The sequence below is a fragment of the Lampetra fluviatilis genome, chromosome 38 (assembly GCF_964198595.1).
Source record: "Lampetra fluviatilis chromosome 38, kcLamFluv1.1, whole genome shotgun sequence".
NCBI lineage: Eukaryota > Metazoa > Chordata > Hyperoartia > Petromyzontiformes > Petromyzontidae > Lampetra > Lampetra fluviatilis.
The window spans coordinates 4,333,164-4,350,510 of NC_136312.1; the positions used below are offsets into that span (position 1 = coordinate 4,333,164).

Genomic DNA, 17,347 nt, shown 5'->3' on the forward strand with positions numbered 1-17,347 from the left:
ACTTTAGTAACTTTACGAACTTTATCGTCGAATCGATTCTGGTGTTTCTTGCGAAATTTATCCATGCGGAATCTATATGGAATCTAATCAAGTGAAATCGATTTTTTTTTGTCGATCCATTGTCGTAGGAATCGAATCTGTTGGAATCGATGTTGTAGAATCTAAACCATTGGAATCGATTCCACTCATCACTGCCGGCGACTTGGGCCACACGTGGTTCCTGGTGTTGGTGGTGATAGTCTCAGAGGCTTAGGCCTACTCGCTTGTTTTAATTACAGACATTCACCATCGATATTAATTACAGATATTAATCGGCGGCGTCGCGAGGTGCATCGTGGTGCAAGCTCGTGGTTTGTTGCTGCTGCTGCTGCTGCTGCTGCGTACGGTGCGAAAGAAATCCAAGGGACAAGCCATCATGGTAGGTGTGTTCGCGTCTTATCGTGCGGACGCACGTGTCACACGCCGGCTGATGTTGTAAAACTACAAACTAAACTGTTAAGCTGTACTTCTACCTTGACCAGGTAAGGCCCCCACTGAACTGTGTAGCTTTGTATTTTAATCAGAGGTCGCAAACGGGTTTGATTCCTTACCCGTACCCTACCCGATACCCGGCTACCCGTACTCGGCCGGGTATCGGGTAGGGTACGGGTACGAGTACCCGATTGCGACCTCTGGGATGAAGTCATGTTGCAGGCGCGGGTGGGTTGATTCTAGGAACTTGAATTGTGAGAAGAGACAAGACGTTGGGAAATGAGTGGCAAACGGTGACTCACCAGTGACTCGCGGCCTACCCGTACCCGGCCGCACCAGGGTCGCAAACGGGTACCCGTACCCGGCCGGGTATCGGGTAGGGTACGGGTTCCGGGTACCCGGTTGCGACCTCTGGTAGGTGGGAGCGATGGTGCTACAGCACAGTAGGGGGCACAGGTGGTGCATCGGCCAGTCGTCTCAGTCAGGCAACCAATGGCAACCTGGGTCTGTCTGTCCGTGACCTCCTGCTGCCAGCGGGAGTTCGACGCTTTTCACGTGGCCTTAACGTGCACGTAGCCTGGCACGAGCGCCGTGGTGACGTCACCGCCACTTGGTGGCCAATGGCGGTTGTTGTTGATGGTCGTCTCGCGGTCAGCGCGACGCTGCGCTACGAACCCGGCCACCCGAGTTCGATTCCCGTTCACGGCCAACACCGGTGACGATTATCTGAACCGGTCCTGGGCCTCCCCTAGGTCGACTCGGCCTCAAATGAGTGCCTGAGTGTAGCGCTGTGTGGTCAACATCGCTAGAACTGGGGGGGATACTAGCACTGGGGGGGCGTGGTGCTGGCCACCGCACCCCCCTTCGTGTATCAAAGGTGCTGCTCGCTAACAGCACTTGCACCCGACGGTCCCTTTGAAGGCTACACGGGGGGTGGGGTGATCTCTGTGTGTTGTGTGGTGGTGCAGCTGAGGAGGCAGGCGCGACTGCGCCGCGAGTACCTCTACCGCAAGGCGCACGAGGCCAAGAAGAGCCTCGTGGAGGAGAAGAAGGCGCGCCTCAAGAGGGCGCTCGACGGTAACGGGCGGCGGGACGGACCTCGAGACGGGCTCGCGACGACGACAAGACGGACGAGAGGCAGCGAGACGGATCTAGAGACACTGAGACATGACAAGACGGACGAGAGACGGACCTCGAGACACTGAGACACACGAGACGGACCAGAGGCAGCGAGACGGATCTAGAGACACTGAGACACGCAAGGCGGACGAGAGACGGACCTAGAGACACTGAGACACGCAAGATGGACGAGAGGCAACGGGACGTTGCAGGACGGGACGATACGGACTAGAGGCAACTAGACGGGACATTGGCTGTAGATGGAACTAATCGTCCTGGCGCTACAGACGAGAGAGGGGCGGATGGGCCCTGCAGACCGTACAGACGACGCAAACGACACTGACGACACAAGCGTTCCCGAATGAATCCATGCGTGCGCATGATTTTTCTTCCTTGTTAATTCTCTCCCCCCGCCCGCCCCCGTCCCCCCGACGTCGTCACCGTAGAGAACCTGGTGCTGCCCACGGACCTGCGGCGGGAGGCGCTTGAACTCCAGAAGGCCGCGGAGTTCGACGACCAGGGAGGAGAGGGTGAGCTCACGTCGCCGCGGCGCTGATCGTCGCGTCTCCTCGCGTCTCTCTCCCTTCCCGTGAGCCTCCGGGGCAGGGGGAGAAGCGTCGCGAGTCTCCGCCCGCTAGACACGCCGGATCGGCGCGCCTCCCCGGCTCGCCATGGGTCCTTCCTGCCGAGCGGTGGCACCGCGGTTGCGTTGACCGTAAATACCGCACGGCGATTCCTTCCCAAGTGGACGTTGAAAAATCTCGTGGCGTGAACGCGAAAGAAAGTCGGCCGTGGGAAGTGTGTGTGTGTGGTGGCTGCCGTCAATTTTGGTCGACTGTCGAATGAAGGCGGTGGTCACCGCATCACGTGCGCTTCTGCGGCCATCGTCTGGAACGCTCTTCCTTCCAACATTAGGAAGCCACTGGAGCTTTGCACTTTAAAATCATCGTCTAGATTGACAAACTCATTTCTTGAGAACTGCTTTTTGTGCTGACTTCGTCACACCTCCGATTAGCATGCTAGGCTACGTACTGTACGAGCTCACCTCCACCCAACTCCCCCTTTGTGTTGCTCCTGCATGAGCGCGCTGCTTCCGCAGCTCCTGTTGCTTGCGCAGCTCTTTCTGCCACCCACTCACTTTGGAACGCTGATAAGCAGCTACATTTGGAGGCTTGGCCACTCTTTTCTCTCCGCCTGATGAAGACCGCTTGTGTTGCGATCGAAACGTCGTGGGTTTTTTGCTTCTATTATTTTCCAAAAAAAATTTGTTTCGATTTTTTTTGTTTGTTTTCTATTTACGTCACTTTACCGAAAGAACCAAGAATATTAAATCCTGCAGTCACGAAAGTTTTAAGTCAAAATCGTACGAAGGAGGTTCAACATACACTGACCAACTCATTCACTCACTCATCATCTTACTCAATTTACCCACTCACTCGCCATCTCACCCACCCACTCCCAGTGGATGAGTCAGTCACTCACTCTTGCACTTGAGACTCATCCTGGTCTCATAAGTTCTCAGCTGACCGCACAAAATCAACGCGATCACTGCCGAGTGATCTTGTGAACCGTTCAACCCGCACGGTGAAGTATGACAAATGATCACCCTCTGCGTCTCCCCCCCCCTTCCCCACCTACCCCCTCTGTCTACCCCCCTCCCCCCCCCCGCCGATAGGAGTGAGCAGCCACGTGGATGACGAGTACCGCTGGGCCGGCGTGGAAGACCCGCGCATCATGGTGACGACCTCGCGCGACCCCAGCTCCCGCCTCAAGCAGTTCGCCAAGGTGCCGGCTCGCGCTCACGGGGGCTGTAGGGTTCGGGGTCAGGTGGCGCGTGAGGGATGTGGGTCCACGTGTATTGCGTGTGTACAAGCGCGCAAAGACACAAGTCCCCCATATAGCCTTAGCAGGCTGTTGGGGCAGGTGCTGTTTGTGAGGGGGTGGGTTGCCAGCACCACGTCCGGCCGCCTTTTTCTCTGTCGTGGTGATGTTGACACGCCACACGAGGCAATAATTTTGTTCTCTCCGCATTTAGAATCGACATCACGCGTTTAGAGTATTTGGCTGCTATAAATGTCCACGTGATGATAAGCCACTTCGTTTGGCTATCATTTGTGGCCGGGTCGCTTCTGGAAAAGAGCTGCATAGCACAGTGGACCTTACCTGGTAAAATATAAATAGTAAATAGTTGAGTTTTTCCATTGGCGCATCTGAGTTGTGCCAACATGGGGGTTAGCGACCCCGTATACCGGCACGGCTCGGCTTCAGCAATGGAAAAAACAAACAACACAACCCAAGTCAGATGCGGTGGGGGGGTGGGGGGGGCGTGAAAGCAGCATGGCCGGGAAGGACGCCGGCGGGACGAGTGGGCTCGGCGCGTGACCGCTTGCCGTCGTGTTACCCCACCATCACCACCACCCTCCCATCACCACCGCAGGAGATAAAGCTGATCCTGCCGAACGCTCAGCGGATGAACCGCGGAGGCCACGAGCTGGAGGCGCTGGTGCGGGCGTGCCGCGCCAACGCCGTCACCGACTTCATCGTCCTGCACGAGCACCGCGGCATGCCAGGCACGCTCACGCACCGCGGGAGACAAAGCTCCCCCGTGTAGCCTTTAACAGGCTGTCGGGGCAAGTGCCGTTTGGCGAGCGACCTACGAAGGCCGGCACGGCACACGGCGGGGTGCATGGTGTTGTCATTGCCGCGTCTGGCCCCCTTTGTCTTCCCACTGTCGATGCTCGAACTCGGGTCACCGGGTTCGTAGTGTAGCTACTCCGCTACCGCTCCCCGGCGTGACGTGTGTGTGATGTGGTACAACAGACGGGGGATGGCGGTGTATTTAACTGCGTGTGCGATGTGCGTTGTGGTGTAGTATGACGCTGCAGATGGATTGCGGTGTCTTAACTGTGTGGGGTGTGATGTGGTATGACGCCACAGATGGAATGGCAGTGTGTCTAACTGTCCAGTGCACTGTCCGTGTGACGCGTGGTATGATGCCACAGACGGGATGGTGGTGTGTCTAACTCTCCGGCTTGTTGTCCGTGTGACGTGTGGTATGATGCCACAGACGGGATGGTGCTGTCTGACTCTCCAGCGTGTTGTCCGTGTGACGCGTGGTATGATGCCACAGACGGGATGGTGCTGTGTCTAACTCTCCAGCGTGCTCTCTGTGTGACGTGTGGTATGATGCCACAGACGGGATGGTGGTGTGCCACCTGCCGCTGGGCCCCACGGCGTACTTCACGCTCTCGAGCGTGGTGATGCGGCACGACATCCCGGACGTGGGCACGATGTCCGAGGCGTTCCCGCACCTCGTGATGCACAACTTCACGTCGCGACTCGGCAAGAGGGTGCGTGCGGGCAGCGTGCCAGTCTCACGCACATCTTCCTCCCCCCGAGCACAGAGACAAAGATGCCTCGTATAGCCTATAACGCTTCATCATTTCGATGACGCACACATACGTCGTCGAAACGGAACCATACGTCTTCTGACCTGACGATGTACCGAGACTCCCATAAGGCCATGCGGGAGGGCGCGTGGCACAGTTTTGCTCCATAGAGTGTGCTGGTCGTGTCACTACGGTTCTCTGCGGTGAGTGCAACGCCTCTAAAAAGCAGCAGCGCTACGCCTCTAAGTAAAATTAACGCTGAGCCGCTCGCGCGTGCCGAGATTCAGCGGTGAACGTGACACCTACCACCCGGCAACTTGCAGATGTCTCGGAACGGGAAGGGGTGAACAGACTTTTGGGCCAGGTGCTGTCTGCCCCCCCCCCACCCCCGTCTATCTGTAACGGGTGGTCATCACGAGGACTTGCGTAGAGATGATCCGGTATGGACGAAGCCGGAGTGTAAAGTCGCGTTGTCGGTAGGGGCTCGGCACCACCATCACCGCCGCCGTCATCAGGAGTGACTTTGTCTCGCGACGAGACGTGCGTCGCTGAGCCGCGTAGCTCTTTCAGAAGTGACCTCGCTATGGCAAACGATAGCTCAACGAAGTGGCTTATCTGGACATTTATAGCAGCCGAATACTCTAAAGCGCCTGACGTTGATTCTAAACGTGGAGGGGAAAACCGGAGGACCTGGAGAAAAATCCACGCGAGTTGGTGCAGCGGAAGGACGACAAACTGAACGCAAAAAAGCATTTCTAAAGAAATGAGCGTTCAATCTAGATTTTAAAGCGCGTACCTCCTAGTGTGTTCCTAATATCGGAAGGAAGATATCCACAGATGCCCACAGACATCCAGAGACTCGTATAGAAGCAAAGAGACCCATAGAGAGACCCCCGTTGAACTTCTTTCGCACCGTACGTAGACCAACCGTGCTAATCGGAGGTGCTGCTGGGGGTGGGGGGGGGGGAAGAGGAATCTCCGCGCGCGCGTACCCGATGGTTACCCTCGGCGTGTTTCCCCCCGTCTCTCTCTCGTGGCGAGAGCAGGTGTCGGACATCCTCCGGTACCTGTTCCCCGTGCCCAAGGAGGACAGCCGGCGCATCATCACGCTCGCCAACGATGACGACTACATCTCATTCAGGTGCGCCTCCTCGCAACATCTCGGTTTTCGTCGTCGTCCGCTGATGGGTCTGCCGCAGCGTTCTTCATTGCAAGGCCCCCCGTGGGCCACTGGTGGCCTTTGATTTAACATCAAAATGGGATTTTTTTTTTTGCACGTTTTTGTACAAAGCATAAACAAATGGGTGCTTTTTCTGGACGATTTTATTGTTTTTGTAGCGGATGTTTCAATTTGCGTACAGTACATTTTAAATGTATCTTGTAATTTTATTGCTTGTTGCGGTTGCACCCGAATCAAGAGCCGAATGGCTCACAGGGATATTCCAAAATAAATGAAACTGAAAAAAATGAAACTGAAACTTTAGTGCGGCCCCCGAAAATGCACAAACGTGAAGCTAAACTATTTTGTAAGAATTGACGAACCGGGCGATGTTGCGATGTGATTTGACCCAACTAGGTAATTTGCGAGTTGTTTTTCAAACACGGTACATTTGCACCGTGACGCCGGCATGCCACGGTGGCGAGATGTTAACCACTTCGCCTGGTATGCGGGAGGTCGTGGGTTCGACCCCGACCCTGATGCTTTTGTATATTCGGAGTTTGAATATTCTCCCTGTGGTCGCTTCGATTTTTCTTCGGGTCCTCCGGGTTTTCCCCTCCACATTTAGAAACGTGCGTTTAGAGTATTTGGCTGCTATCAATTTTCACGTGCTGATAAGCCACTTCGTTCAGCTATAATTTGTGAGAACTAGGTCGCTTCTGAAAAAGAGCTACGTAGCTCGGTGGTAAAATAAAAATAGTTTAGTTTTACTTTAGTGTTTCGAACAATGGCACGGAGTTTATTTAACGCCCGCACTGAAGCTGACGGCGCGTAATGTTGTTTATTTCTTAATGCATCCGCAGTATTAACCGGGGCGGCTGCTGTTCTCTAACTGGCAAACGTCTGCAAGGACGCGCAATGACAGTCCAACGCCGTCCGTGTGACTTTCCGCGACCCCTCCCGTGACATCTGTGCCCGCCCCCCCTCCCAACAGACACCACGTCTACAAGCGCGACGGCAAAGACATCGAGTTGAAGGAGGTGGGACCGCGGTTCGAGATGAAGCGTAAGTCTGCTTGACACGTTGCTGCTCGTCTCAAGGAATGTGGAAATTCCACATTCCTTATGATTTCCCTACGAAGTGGTTGCTCCACTTTTTTCAACCCCAGGGAGGATGATGGGCTTGAATGTAAGAGTCTAGCGTCGGGCCGGGCGGCCCGCGGGTAATGCGCAGAATGGGTTGGAACTTGAGTCGTTGGGGTCGCGGGTCTGGTTGCGTTCGCTGTTCTGCGACCCGACCCGTATCCCAAAACCCCAGGTACGATCTGTGAATTCAAAGATGACCGGGCGTAATGCTGGCCACCCACCAGAGGTCGCAACCGGGTACCCGTTACCCGTACCCTACCCGATACCCGGCTACCCGTGCCTGGCCGGGTACGGGTAGCCGTTTGCGACCCTGGTGCGACCGGGTACGGGTAGGCCGTGAGTCACTGGTGAGTAACCGTTTGTCACTCATTTCGGGTAGGGTACGGGTAGGGAACGGCTACCCGTACCCGGCCGGGTACGGGTAGCCATTTGCGACCCTGGTGCGGCCGGGTACGGGTAAGGAATCAAAACCCGTTTGAGACCTCTGCCACCCACCCCTTTGTGTGCCGTGCTGGCCTTCCTACGTGCTAACTCACGAACAGCGCTATTCCCAAACGGTCTGTTAAAGGCTACACGTCGGGGGGGGATCTTTGCCTTTGTGTGTCGCGCAGTCTACGAGATTAAACTGGGCACGCTGGACAACGCGTCCACCGCCGAGGTGGAGTGGCGCTGGCGACCGTACATGAACACGGCGAAGAAGCGGAAGTTCCTGAGCGTGGAGTGAGGGAGGGGGGCGACTTCCCCCCCCCCCCAACACCGCGGGGGGAGGTTTGTCCCTGGAACCCCGGAGTTGGAGTCGAACCTGGCGGCGCTCTCCGCCGAGGCGTTGAGAGGTCGTCGTGTGTGGATAGGGCAGTGCGTGAATCGCTGTGCCAACCCTCGTCACACACGCGCATCATACGCGTCACACACACACATTGCGGATGTACATTTATCACACACATGGCACGCACATCGTCACACGTGTCGCACAGACGCACACAATTGCACAAAAAGACAAAGGTACCCCATATAGCCGTTAACAGATTGCTGGGGGCAAGTGCTGTTAGCGGGTCGCGCCTATGAAGGCCGGTATGGCACAGAAGTGGGTGGGTGGCCAGCCCCACGTCTGCCTGCCTTTGTTTCCCCAGTTTTGCGATGTTATACACACCACACCACGAACTCATTTATGACTGAATAAAACTCGGGGAGGCCCATGACCTATATCATATATTCGCCACTCTTAATGGCCGTGAGCGGGAATTGAAGTCTGATGGCTGGGTTCGTAGTGAAGTCCGCTAACCGCTGCACCACCGCTCGCCAAACGGGGCACACAAACCTACACGCATAAACAAAATGAAACATTAACATTTATTTAAGTAAAAAGTCAGGCAGATGGAGATAGTGGCATGTCGCCGTGTACAGCACCTCTCTCGTAGCTACGCACCTCGGGTGGGAGCTCTTGGCTTCAGTGCTACCCAGGATGTTTGTATGTGCAAACCTGTCAAAATAAATCATATTTTTTGGAAGTCACAAGCGCCTTGCGTCACATATTGTCTCAACCATTTCAATGGACATTCTCCCTCTTCCACCCCCCCCCCCAGCTGTCCCCGTGTGGCACAAACTAAACTAACAAAACGAATCTATTTTTATTTTACCAGATAAGGCACACTGAGCTCGTTTTCAGAAGCGACCTGGCGACAAATGAAAGCCCAATGAAGTGGCTTGGGATTTATAGCAGTCAAATACTCTTAAACGCATGTTTCTAAATGTGGAGGGAAAAACCGAAGGACCCAGAGAAAAATCCTTTCGGCCACGGGGAGAACAAGCAAACTCCAAATAAACAGCCGTCGGGATTGAACCCGCGACCTCCTGTATACCAGGCGAGGCAGTTAACATCTCGCCACCGCGATGCCCCAAGGTGAATAGGCACGAGCCTTCGAGTGGGTACTATTAGTTTGCCAGCAGGGGGTGATGATTCCAGATTTCAGTTTCGATCGAAACTGAAATCTGGAACACTTTTATCGGAGGGGTTCGACTACATTGGGATGTTTTGCTCGTGCAAGTGTGTTCATCAAATACAAGTTTGGTTATTGAGAGTTATGAATGTCATGCATTTCATGTTTACTTTAATGGAGTATTACTGGTAGGAACGAAGTGAACCAGCCTACAATAGATTATATCGTCCGTCCGTCCGTCCGATTAGGTGTAGCAACATCGCCCCCTACTGCAAACACTTGGCAGGACCCTACAAAAACCTTTACACTCAGTGAGGCTTTCCTGGCTAAACAAGTGTAATAATACATTATGTTTATATTCTTTGGTTATTCGTTCCTACCAGCCCACCCCGCAGGGACCTGTTTAATGTGTGAAGACAACATCATTTGTATATTCTACAGTATGTTTCACACGTTCTTCAATGACGCTGCCTTGAGAAGGAAATATATGACGGGCGATGTTTGGGGCAATGGCCCTTCAACATGGCACATGCATGGAGGTCGTAGAACCCGTGGCACCGCCACTTCAACGGTGGGGACCGTGGCCCCATTGACACGTCTGTGCGTGGCTCTGCCTTCCCCTGTGGTGAGAATGAGACCAGAAAAAGGAAAGGAGACCCACTCCATTAGAGGGCACAAGCGTCAATCCGTCACGCTCTGGATCTCGCCAACGGGAAGTCGGATGGAAAACATGTGGAAGCGATAAGTTTCTCCTCTGGCGAGAACATTCCCACGAAATTGTTGCCTTTCCCAATTAAAGAAATGTAGTGCCCCAAATAATGAAAAACATCGCCCTGATCCAAACCAGCGGTAGCCGAACTCTTCCGGAATGCTCTGGATTTATTGGTACAACCGTTCGGATGTTGGTGTCCGCATGGACTTGCTTTTAAAACCCCTGCTCCATGTGACGTCTTTTAAACAACACCTGTGGTCGCGTCCGCTCCCCCACCTTTCTATCCCCTGCTTTTGTAATAGATATAACCGGTGTAGTTTATGTTGACGGTGTGTCCGTGCGTCACATCGCGATGTAACGGGACCCGCGCATTGCCTCAATAAATAAATAAACACGTGGCTTCGCTGTTGTGACGTCACCACGCGGGGCCGAATGACGGTTGGACGACGTCGCCGCACTCGCCGAGCGGGCAAGGGCTCGGTGAAATTACGGTACCGGCTAAACCCGTGCCCCCTCGCGGGTTTAGCTATTGCGGTTGTTTGCGCCGAGCGTATCGAGGTCGCCGATTGCGATATTTCTGTGGTGCCTGTGCCCATCGCAACTGTGCTGCCCGTGATGATGCTGCTGCTGCAGCTGCCGCGGAAGAACACACGTGGCGCCCTCTCGTCTCTCTCCAACTTGTCTTTCAAGTTGGGCCATCGTGGTTTTCAGGTCACTTGGTGTTTCCAGCCTCCGCGAAGGTTGCAGTGAGGTTAAAGTCGCACGATTTGTATTCCTGTAGTGCGCACTACAATACGCAGATACGTGCACAGTACGAGACCGTAGCTTTATTGAGCGTTCAGCAAACACGACTAACCCTCGCCCTATACGGTGCCATATATCGTGACACGCATTTATTAACGTACAAAAATTGGATTTGTCAATCAAATTAGAACTGTAATGCTGAAAATGATACTCAATGAAACTAGGGGTTTTATGGAGCATCTGGGGCAACCGAAATGCTACCTTCTGGGGAGGGCTTCTCAACGCTTCATGCCTCGTCCCCACTGATGCCCTGTTCTCCCCACCCACCATGTGTCCAGATACTACTGACTATTGTATGTCGGGTGTGCAGGCATATAGAGTCAGTAGATACTGACTTGTGTGTAAGTATACAACACATTCCTGCGGAGGGAGCTGGTAGGAACGTTGGGTTGCTCGGTCAATGACTAGGGTCAACGGCGGCGTGGTGTATTCCGCAAATATGCCCGACTGTGAGGGCGGGCACAAGCCGGCGTGAGTAGGTTAAACGTTGAGTTTCATAAGGGCACCACGGGGTGACCAGCCCCTCCCCACCCAGCCCCTCCCCACCCGGCCCCACCCTCCCCACCCAGCCCCTCCCTCCCCACCCAGCCCCTCCCTGCACGACGGACGGACACAATAATCCCCTGTCGGGCTGGTGGAACCAGTGGGTTCCTACCAGTATAAAGTCAGTAGATACTACTGACTATTTTATGTAGGGTGTGTAGGCATATAGAGTCAGTAGATACTGACTTGTGTGTAAGTATATATAAAGTCAGTAGATACTACTGACTATTGTATGTAGGATGTGTAGGTATATATGCCTCCAAAATGTATTTTTTTTTTGGGGGGGGGGTCGACAATTGTTGTAAACCTGTTGGATCAACGTTTTACCCCCACATTTAGTGGGGGGTGGTCCACTTTCTATAACTTGTAGATTCTGGACTTCTGAAAAGCTCTCATTATTTAGTTGACGGACACACGGAACGCCGGGCTTTTATATTAGATTTGCAAGTCCCTTTCATGATTACATGTCTTGTTCTCTTAAGAAGGGCCATTGCCTGAAACGTCAACAAGGCCACACAGACACTGCTCTTGATGAGCATGCTGAGTTTGTTTTTGCTAATTGTGCTTTCTCACCGCTGTCAACGCATACCTGTCAATTCATATGGTTTACGGGCCGTCCATAAATGACGTCACGCACCTAGGGGGGGGGGGGGTGGTCAGACATTTGTGACGATGTGTGACGAGGGTGGGGGGGGGTTGAGAAATGTGACGTCACATCAAAATGCGCAACTTGAAATAAATATAGACAACACGTTCTACTTAATTAAATAGACTTCTTAATAAATGTTTTCTCCTACAGCATCAGAGTGCAGGGCACATTAAATACGCACTACAATGACAATGGTTTAAAGCGATTTGAAGCATGTTTTTTTTGGGGAGGGGGGCAGCGCTTTGTGACGTCATATTTGAGGGAGGGGGGTCTGACTTTTTGTGACGCCGCGTGACGAGGGGGGGGGGGTCAAAAATCATCCAAAATCGTGTGACGTCATTTATGGATGGCCCCTTAGCCGTATTCGTGTACAGGGAAATGTAGTTTTCAGGTCCATACGGTATACAGACGTTTAAAATGGGGCACACAAACTTGTTTTTGTCTATATGTTTGTGTTTCTCCCCTGCAATAGGACTTTGTAGGATGAACGTTGAGATTTGTAAGGGCACTGGGTGACCAATCAGCTCTGAATTGGTCTGTAATAAGCTCAGCTCTGGTAAGGGGTTGACAGATGTTGTAACACATTGGGCAATAACACTGCGCGACCTTAAAGAAAAGAAAAATATATTAATGGGCGACGTTTCGGGTGAACGACCCTTCCACATCGCATATAAATAGACGCCATAGAGATTGGAAATCGTTGCCCGCTATGGAGATCCTCTGGGCCTGTGGCTTTGCGCACGGCACTTTGACAGCCCCGCCCCCTCGCCCCACCCCCCCCTCCCCGCCGTGCCGTGCGCAAAGCCGCGCGCCGTGTGCAAATCACGTGTTCGTCCATTGACTCAGACACTGCGCGGCTCCGTGTGGCTAAGGTGGGTGCCGCGTAGGGGTCCAAAACGGGGGTTCTTTAAGGGGGTCTCACCTTCAGGTGGTGGTGGGGGGCGCTGAAGGGGGCAGCAGGTCTTGGTGGGAGTAAATGGACCCCCCCCTCGGACTTGGGGTGGGGGGGTTCCACACCACCGCTGTGTTACCCCTTACCACTCCGTGCTTACCCTCGCTGAGGCCTGCAGGCCCGGACCCCTTGACAGCACGTGGGGGTATCCTAGGCCTCGGGCTTTCTGATATGGCATTGGGTAGCCTCGTCTGTGGGTTCCCCTTGTAGGGGTCTCGGGTGTGTGGCGTTTCTCGGTGCCTGGGCTTTAAGGGGGAGGTGGGTGGGTGGGTGGGTCTCGTGGTTCCTTGCGCGAGGGGGTCCGGGGTGTCCCTGTGCAGGTATGCAGAGTCGGCTGTCTCCGCCGCGTAAGTGGCCCATGCTCTTGAGGGTTCGGGGGCCGCCTTATCGGCGTCGTGGACCCTGCAGTGTCTGGGCCTCCTGCCGGGGGGGTGGGTGGGGGTCGAGCTACAGGGGTTCGAGCTACAGGGGTTCGAGCTACAGGGGTTCGCGGAGGGGGTGGGGAGGAACCGGGTTCGAGGTGTCCCAGTGTTGCAGCTGCTGCTGCTGCTACTACAGCTGACTTAATCTTGGGGATTTTGCCGTTGCTTTCTATGCACTTAACCCAGGACCGCTTTCGATGTTAACGCGCCGTCTTTAGTCGTGGGAGGAGGGGGGGGGTCCCCTTTCTCCACCCCTCCCCTTGGGGGGGGGGTCCGTTTCTCCACCCCTCCCCTTGGGGGGGGGGGTCCCCTTTCTCCACCCCTCCCCTTGGGGGGGGGGTCTCCTTTCTCCACCCCTCCCCTTGGGGGGGGTCCCCTTTCTCCACCCCTCCCCTTGGGGGGGTCCCCTTTCTCCACCCCTCCCCTTGGGGGGGGGGTCCCCTTTCTCCACCCCTCCCCTTGCGAGTCTTCACGGGGCGTGGATCGCTGCCCCGGGGCTAAAAATAGAACAGCGGCGTGGAGAGAGAGGGGGGAGTGGGCCAAGGGAGAATGACTGACTTGTGTGTGTGTCTGTTGAACTTCTTTCGCACCGCACGTAGACATCCGTGCTAATCGGAGGTGCGAATGGGGTGGGGGGGGTGACCGAATCCCGGCGAGGAAGCGAGTGCGGGGATACTTCTTGAGTCCATGGACCCTGGTGGTTCGCCTGGTCCCATAGTCCCCACTGCGTTATGGGTCTTGGGCATCTAGGGATGGGCGTCTATGAAGTGGTCGTGTCGGGGGTCCAGGTGGCCTTGTTCTGTGTAAGGGGGTCTCGGGATGCTGTCGTGGTTCTCTGTGTAGGTGCCGAGGGATTCCGAGCTACCTGCTAAGGGGTTCTGTATATCGGGTCACTGGGGGCCTTGGATAACTGTGGATGCCCTACTGGGACCCCGTGCAAGGGCTGAGGGATCCCTGTATGGGTGTCGCGTGGGTCCCCTGTGTATGGGGGTTTAAAAGGGTTCCTTGTGTTAGGGGTCTTTGGGCCCCTGTTGGGAAGCGTTCACGTGTAAGAGGGCAGTCTGTGTAGGGGGGGCGGTGTTCGGGACTGGGGGGGGTCTATGGGTTAATGTGTAGGGGTCTTGGATAAACTTTGGGTCCCTGTATTCGAGGGGGTCTCGGGGTAACTTTGGGCCCCTGTATTCAAGGGGGTCTATGGGTCCCCGTTTAGGGGTCTTGGAGTAACTTTGTGCCCCTGTATTCAAGGGGGTCTATGGGTCCCCGTTTAAGGGTCTTGGAGTAACTTTGGGTCCCTGTATTCAAGGGGGTCTATGTGTCCCCGTGTAGGGGTCTTGGGAGTAACTTTGGGTCCCTGAATTCGAGGGGGTCTATGGGTCCCCGTGTAGGGGTCTTGGAGTAACTTTGGGTCCCTGAATTCGAGGGGGTCTATGGGTCCCCGTGTAGGGGTCTTGGAGTAACTTTGGGTCCCTGAATTCGAGGGGGTCTCTGGGGTGCTCCCTCGCCGCCCTGGCCCGGTTGTGGCGCAGTCGAAAAAGGCGCGAGATCTCGCGAGACTTGGAAGGCCGCGGCGGCCGCTCTTTTGATGAAGCCGCGAGCCTCGGCCCAGATCTCGCGAGATTTCCGTGAGGGGGGCGGGGTCGGGCACGCTCGGAACCACGTGACCGAACCCGATACTGTACCGTCAGTACAGTACAGCAACGCAGCCCTGATTTAACGCGGGTAAACATCGTCACGGCTCCCTGCCATGTAATGATCTTACTCGGCGTACTCTAAGACTCGTATTGTGTTTCCCACAGTCGCCCATTCCCTCATCTTCGTTCACTCCTCACCCTCATCACCCTCATTTGCATCAACATAACGCGATCATAACATCGCCTTATCGATCTCATCACTCCTCACCCTCATCACACTTGCATCGACACAACGCGATCATAACATCGCCTCATCGATCTAATCCATCATCACCCTCATCACACTCATTTGCATCAACATAACGCGATCATAACATCGCCTTATCGATCTCATCACTCCTCACCCTCATCACACTTGCATCGACACAACGCGATCATAACCTCGCCTCATCGATCTCATCACTCCTCACCCTCATCACCCTCATTTGCATCAACACAACGCGATCATAACATCGCCTTATCGATCTCATCACTCCTCACCCTCATCACACTTGCATCGACACAACGCGATCATAACCTCGCCTCATCGATCTCATCACTCCTCACCCTCATCACACTCATTTGCATCAACACAACGCGATCATAACATCGCCTCATCGATCTCATCACTCCTCACCCTCATCACCCTCATTTGCATCAACACAACGCGATCATAACATCGCCTTATCGATCTCATCACTCCTCACCCTCATCACACTTGCATCGACACAACGCGATCATAACCTCGCCTCATCGATCTCATCACTCCTCACCCTCATCACACTCATTTGCATCAACACAACGCGATCATAACCCTCTGTCACAATCACCGTCATTCACCTCATCACTCGCCCATCCCATCGTTATCGTCTTTTCGTCTCGTCTCCATCACTTCATCTCATCACACCTTACCCCTCATCACACTCATCACATCAACATCGCGCGATCATGACCCCCTGTCGCAATCACCAGCATTCGCCTCATCACTCGCATCATCACCAAACCACCTTCACCCCAGAGGTCTCAAACAGGTTTTGATTCCGTACCCGGCCGCACCAGGGTCGCAAACGGGTACCCGTACCCGGCCGGGTACGAGTAGCCGGGTATCGGGTAGGGTACTGGTATCGGGTACCCGGTTGCGACCTCTGCCATACCCTCTACTGGCCCATTGATCGTAATAATGATGCCCATGAACAACCTGAGGCTCGAGGCTCTTGCAGGAGGGTCCAGCTAAAATTGGGGTGTTTGAATCAGAATCCGTATTTATACAGGAGGGATCCGCTGAGCTATTAAGCTCCTTTTCACAAATCTCCAGTATTTCACAGATCTCCAGATTGGTCAATTAATGAACTGTAATACACACAGACACAGTACAGTAAAACCTTGGACTGCGAGCATAATTCGTTCCGGAAACGTGTTTTGTAATCCAAAGCACTCGTATATCAGTTGTGAGCACGTGACGCTCGGCAGACAAAGCGTATACACGTACTGCTCGTATTGCAAGACCTCGCTCGTTTATCAAATTAATATTTATTAAAAAAATTTGCTCGTCTTGCAAAATACTCGCAGACCAAGTTACTCGCAATCCAAGGTTTTACTGTATATAAACATACATTACATAAATACACAATACATAGGCACCATACATAAATCCCTTACGTAGACACGTACATCAACATACACATCACATACACACTACCTATACATAAACATCACATCGACACAACAGTACATAGACAATACGTAGACACACCGTACGTAAATATACACGTAAAATAGACGTACAGTACACAGACATCCATACACATTATATACTATAGCCATACAGTGTATAGGTATGTATAGTATACAAATGCATTATATTGAGTGCATACTGGAGACATGCAGTAGATACAGTATATAAACCATGCGCATACAGACGATGCACTGTGCATTACCTAAATATAGTGCACACAGCACATGCAGTACATTTTATACGTACAGTTACTACTAGTCAACCCTATCCGTATGCGCTACACATGAAGTTGTGTGTAAGCGTGGAGTGGTGTGGGCGTGAGTGAGTGGTGTATCTGTGGCTGAGTGGAGTGTGCGTATTGGCCAGTTGTATTTGTGGGGTGGAGAGTGTGCGTGCGTGTTCAGTGTGTGTGTGAAGTGGTCTGTTTTGCTGAGTGTATGAGTGGTTGTAGACGACTTTTCTGTGTGGAAGTGGTGTGTGTAATGGCTGGTGGTATGGGCAGTGTTTAGCGAGTGTGCCTGGAGTGGTGTTTGTGTGGCTTCGTGAATGATTGGTGTAAGTGTGGCTGAACGATTGGGGCTGGTGTGTGTTGCATGTGTTAGTGCTACTTGTATATGCGTTCTTTGGATGTCTGCATTGT

At 53.7% G+C, this 17,347-nt stretch overlaps 1 protein-coding gene across 1 annotated transcript; it reads left to right on the forward strand.

The window, feature by feature from the left end:
* Positions 1 to 305: 305 nt before the first annotated feature.
* IMP4 (IMP U3 small nucleolar ribonucleoprotein 4) lies at positions 306 to 8,837 on the forward strand. Its single transcript, XM_078874062.1, has 9 exons — positions 306 to 418; positions 1,440 to 1,548; positions 2,037 to 2,120; positions 3,266 to 3,375; positions 4,028 to 4,160; positions 4,786 to 4,940; positions 6,026 to 6,120; positions 7,133 to 7,203; positions 7,895 to 8,837. Exons 1-9 carry the CDS (start codon positions 416 to 418, stop codon positions 8,005 to 8,007), a joined length of 873 nt encoding a protein of 290 aa, XP_078730188.1. The 5' UTR covers positions 306 to 415; the 3' UTR covers positions 8,008 to 8,837.
* The last annotated feature ends 8,510 nt before the right edge of the window (positions 8,838 to 17,347 follow it).

Coding starts and splice junctions, on each gene's coding strand:
- IMP4 (XM_078874062.1), top strand. Junction 4,161..4,785: donor CGAGCACCGCGGCATGCCAG/GCACGCTCACGC, acceptor ATGATGCCACAG/ACGGGATGGTGGTGTGCCAC. Junction 4,941..6,025: donor CGTCGCGACTCGGCAAGAGG/GTGCGTGCGGGC, acceptor TGGCGAGAGCAG/GTGTCGGACATCCTCCGGTA.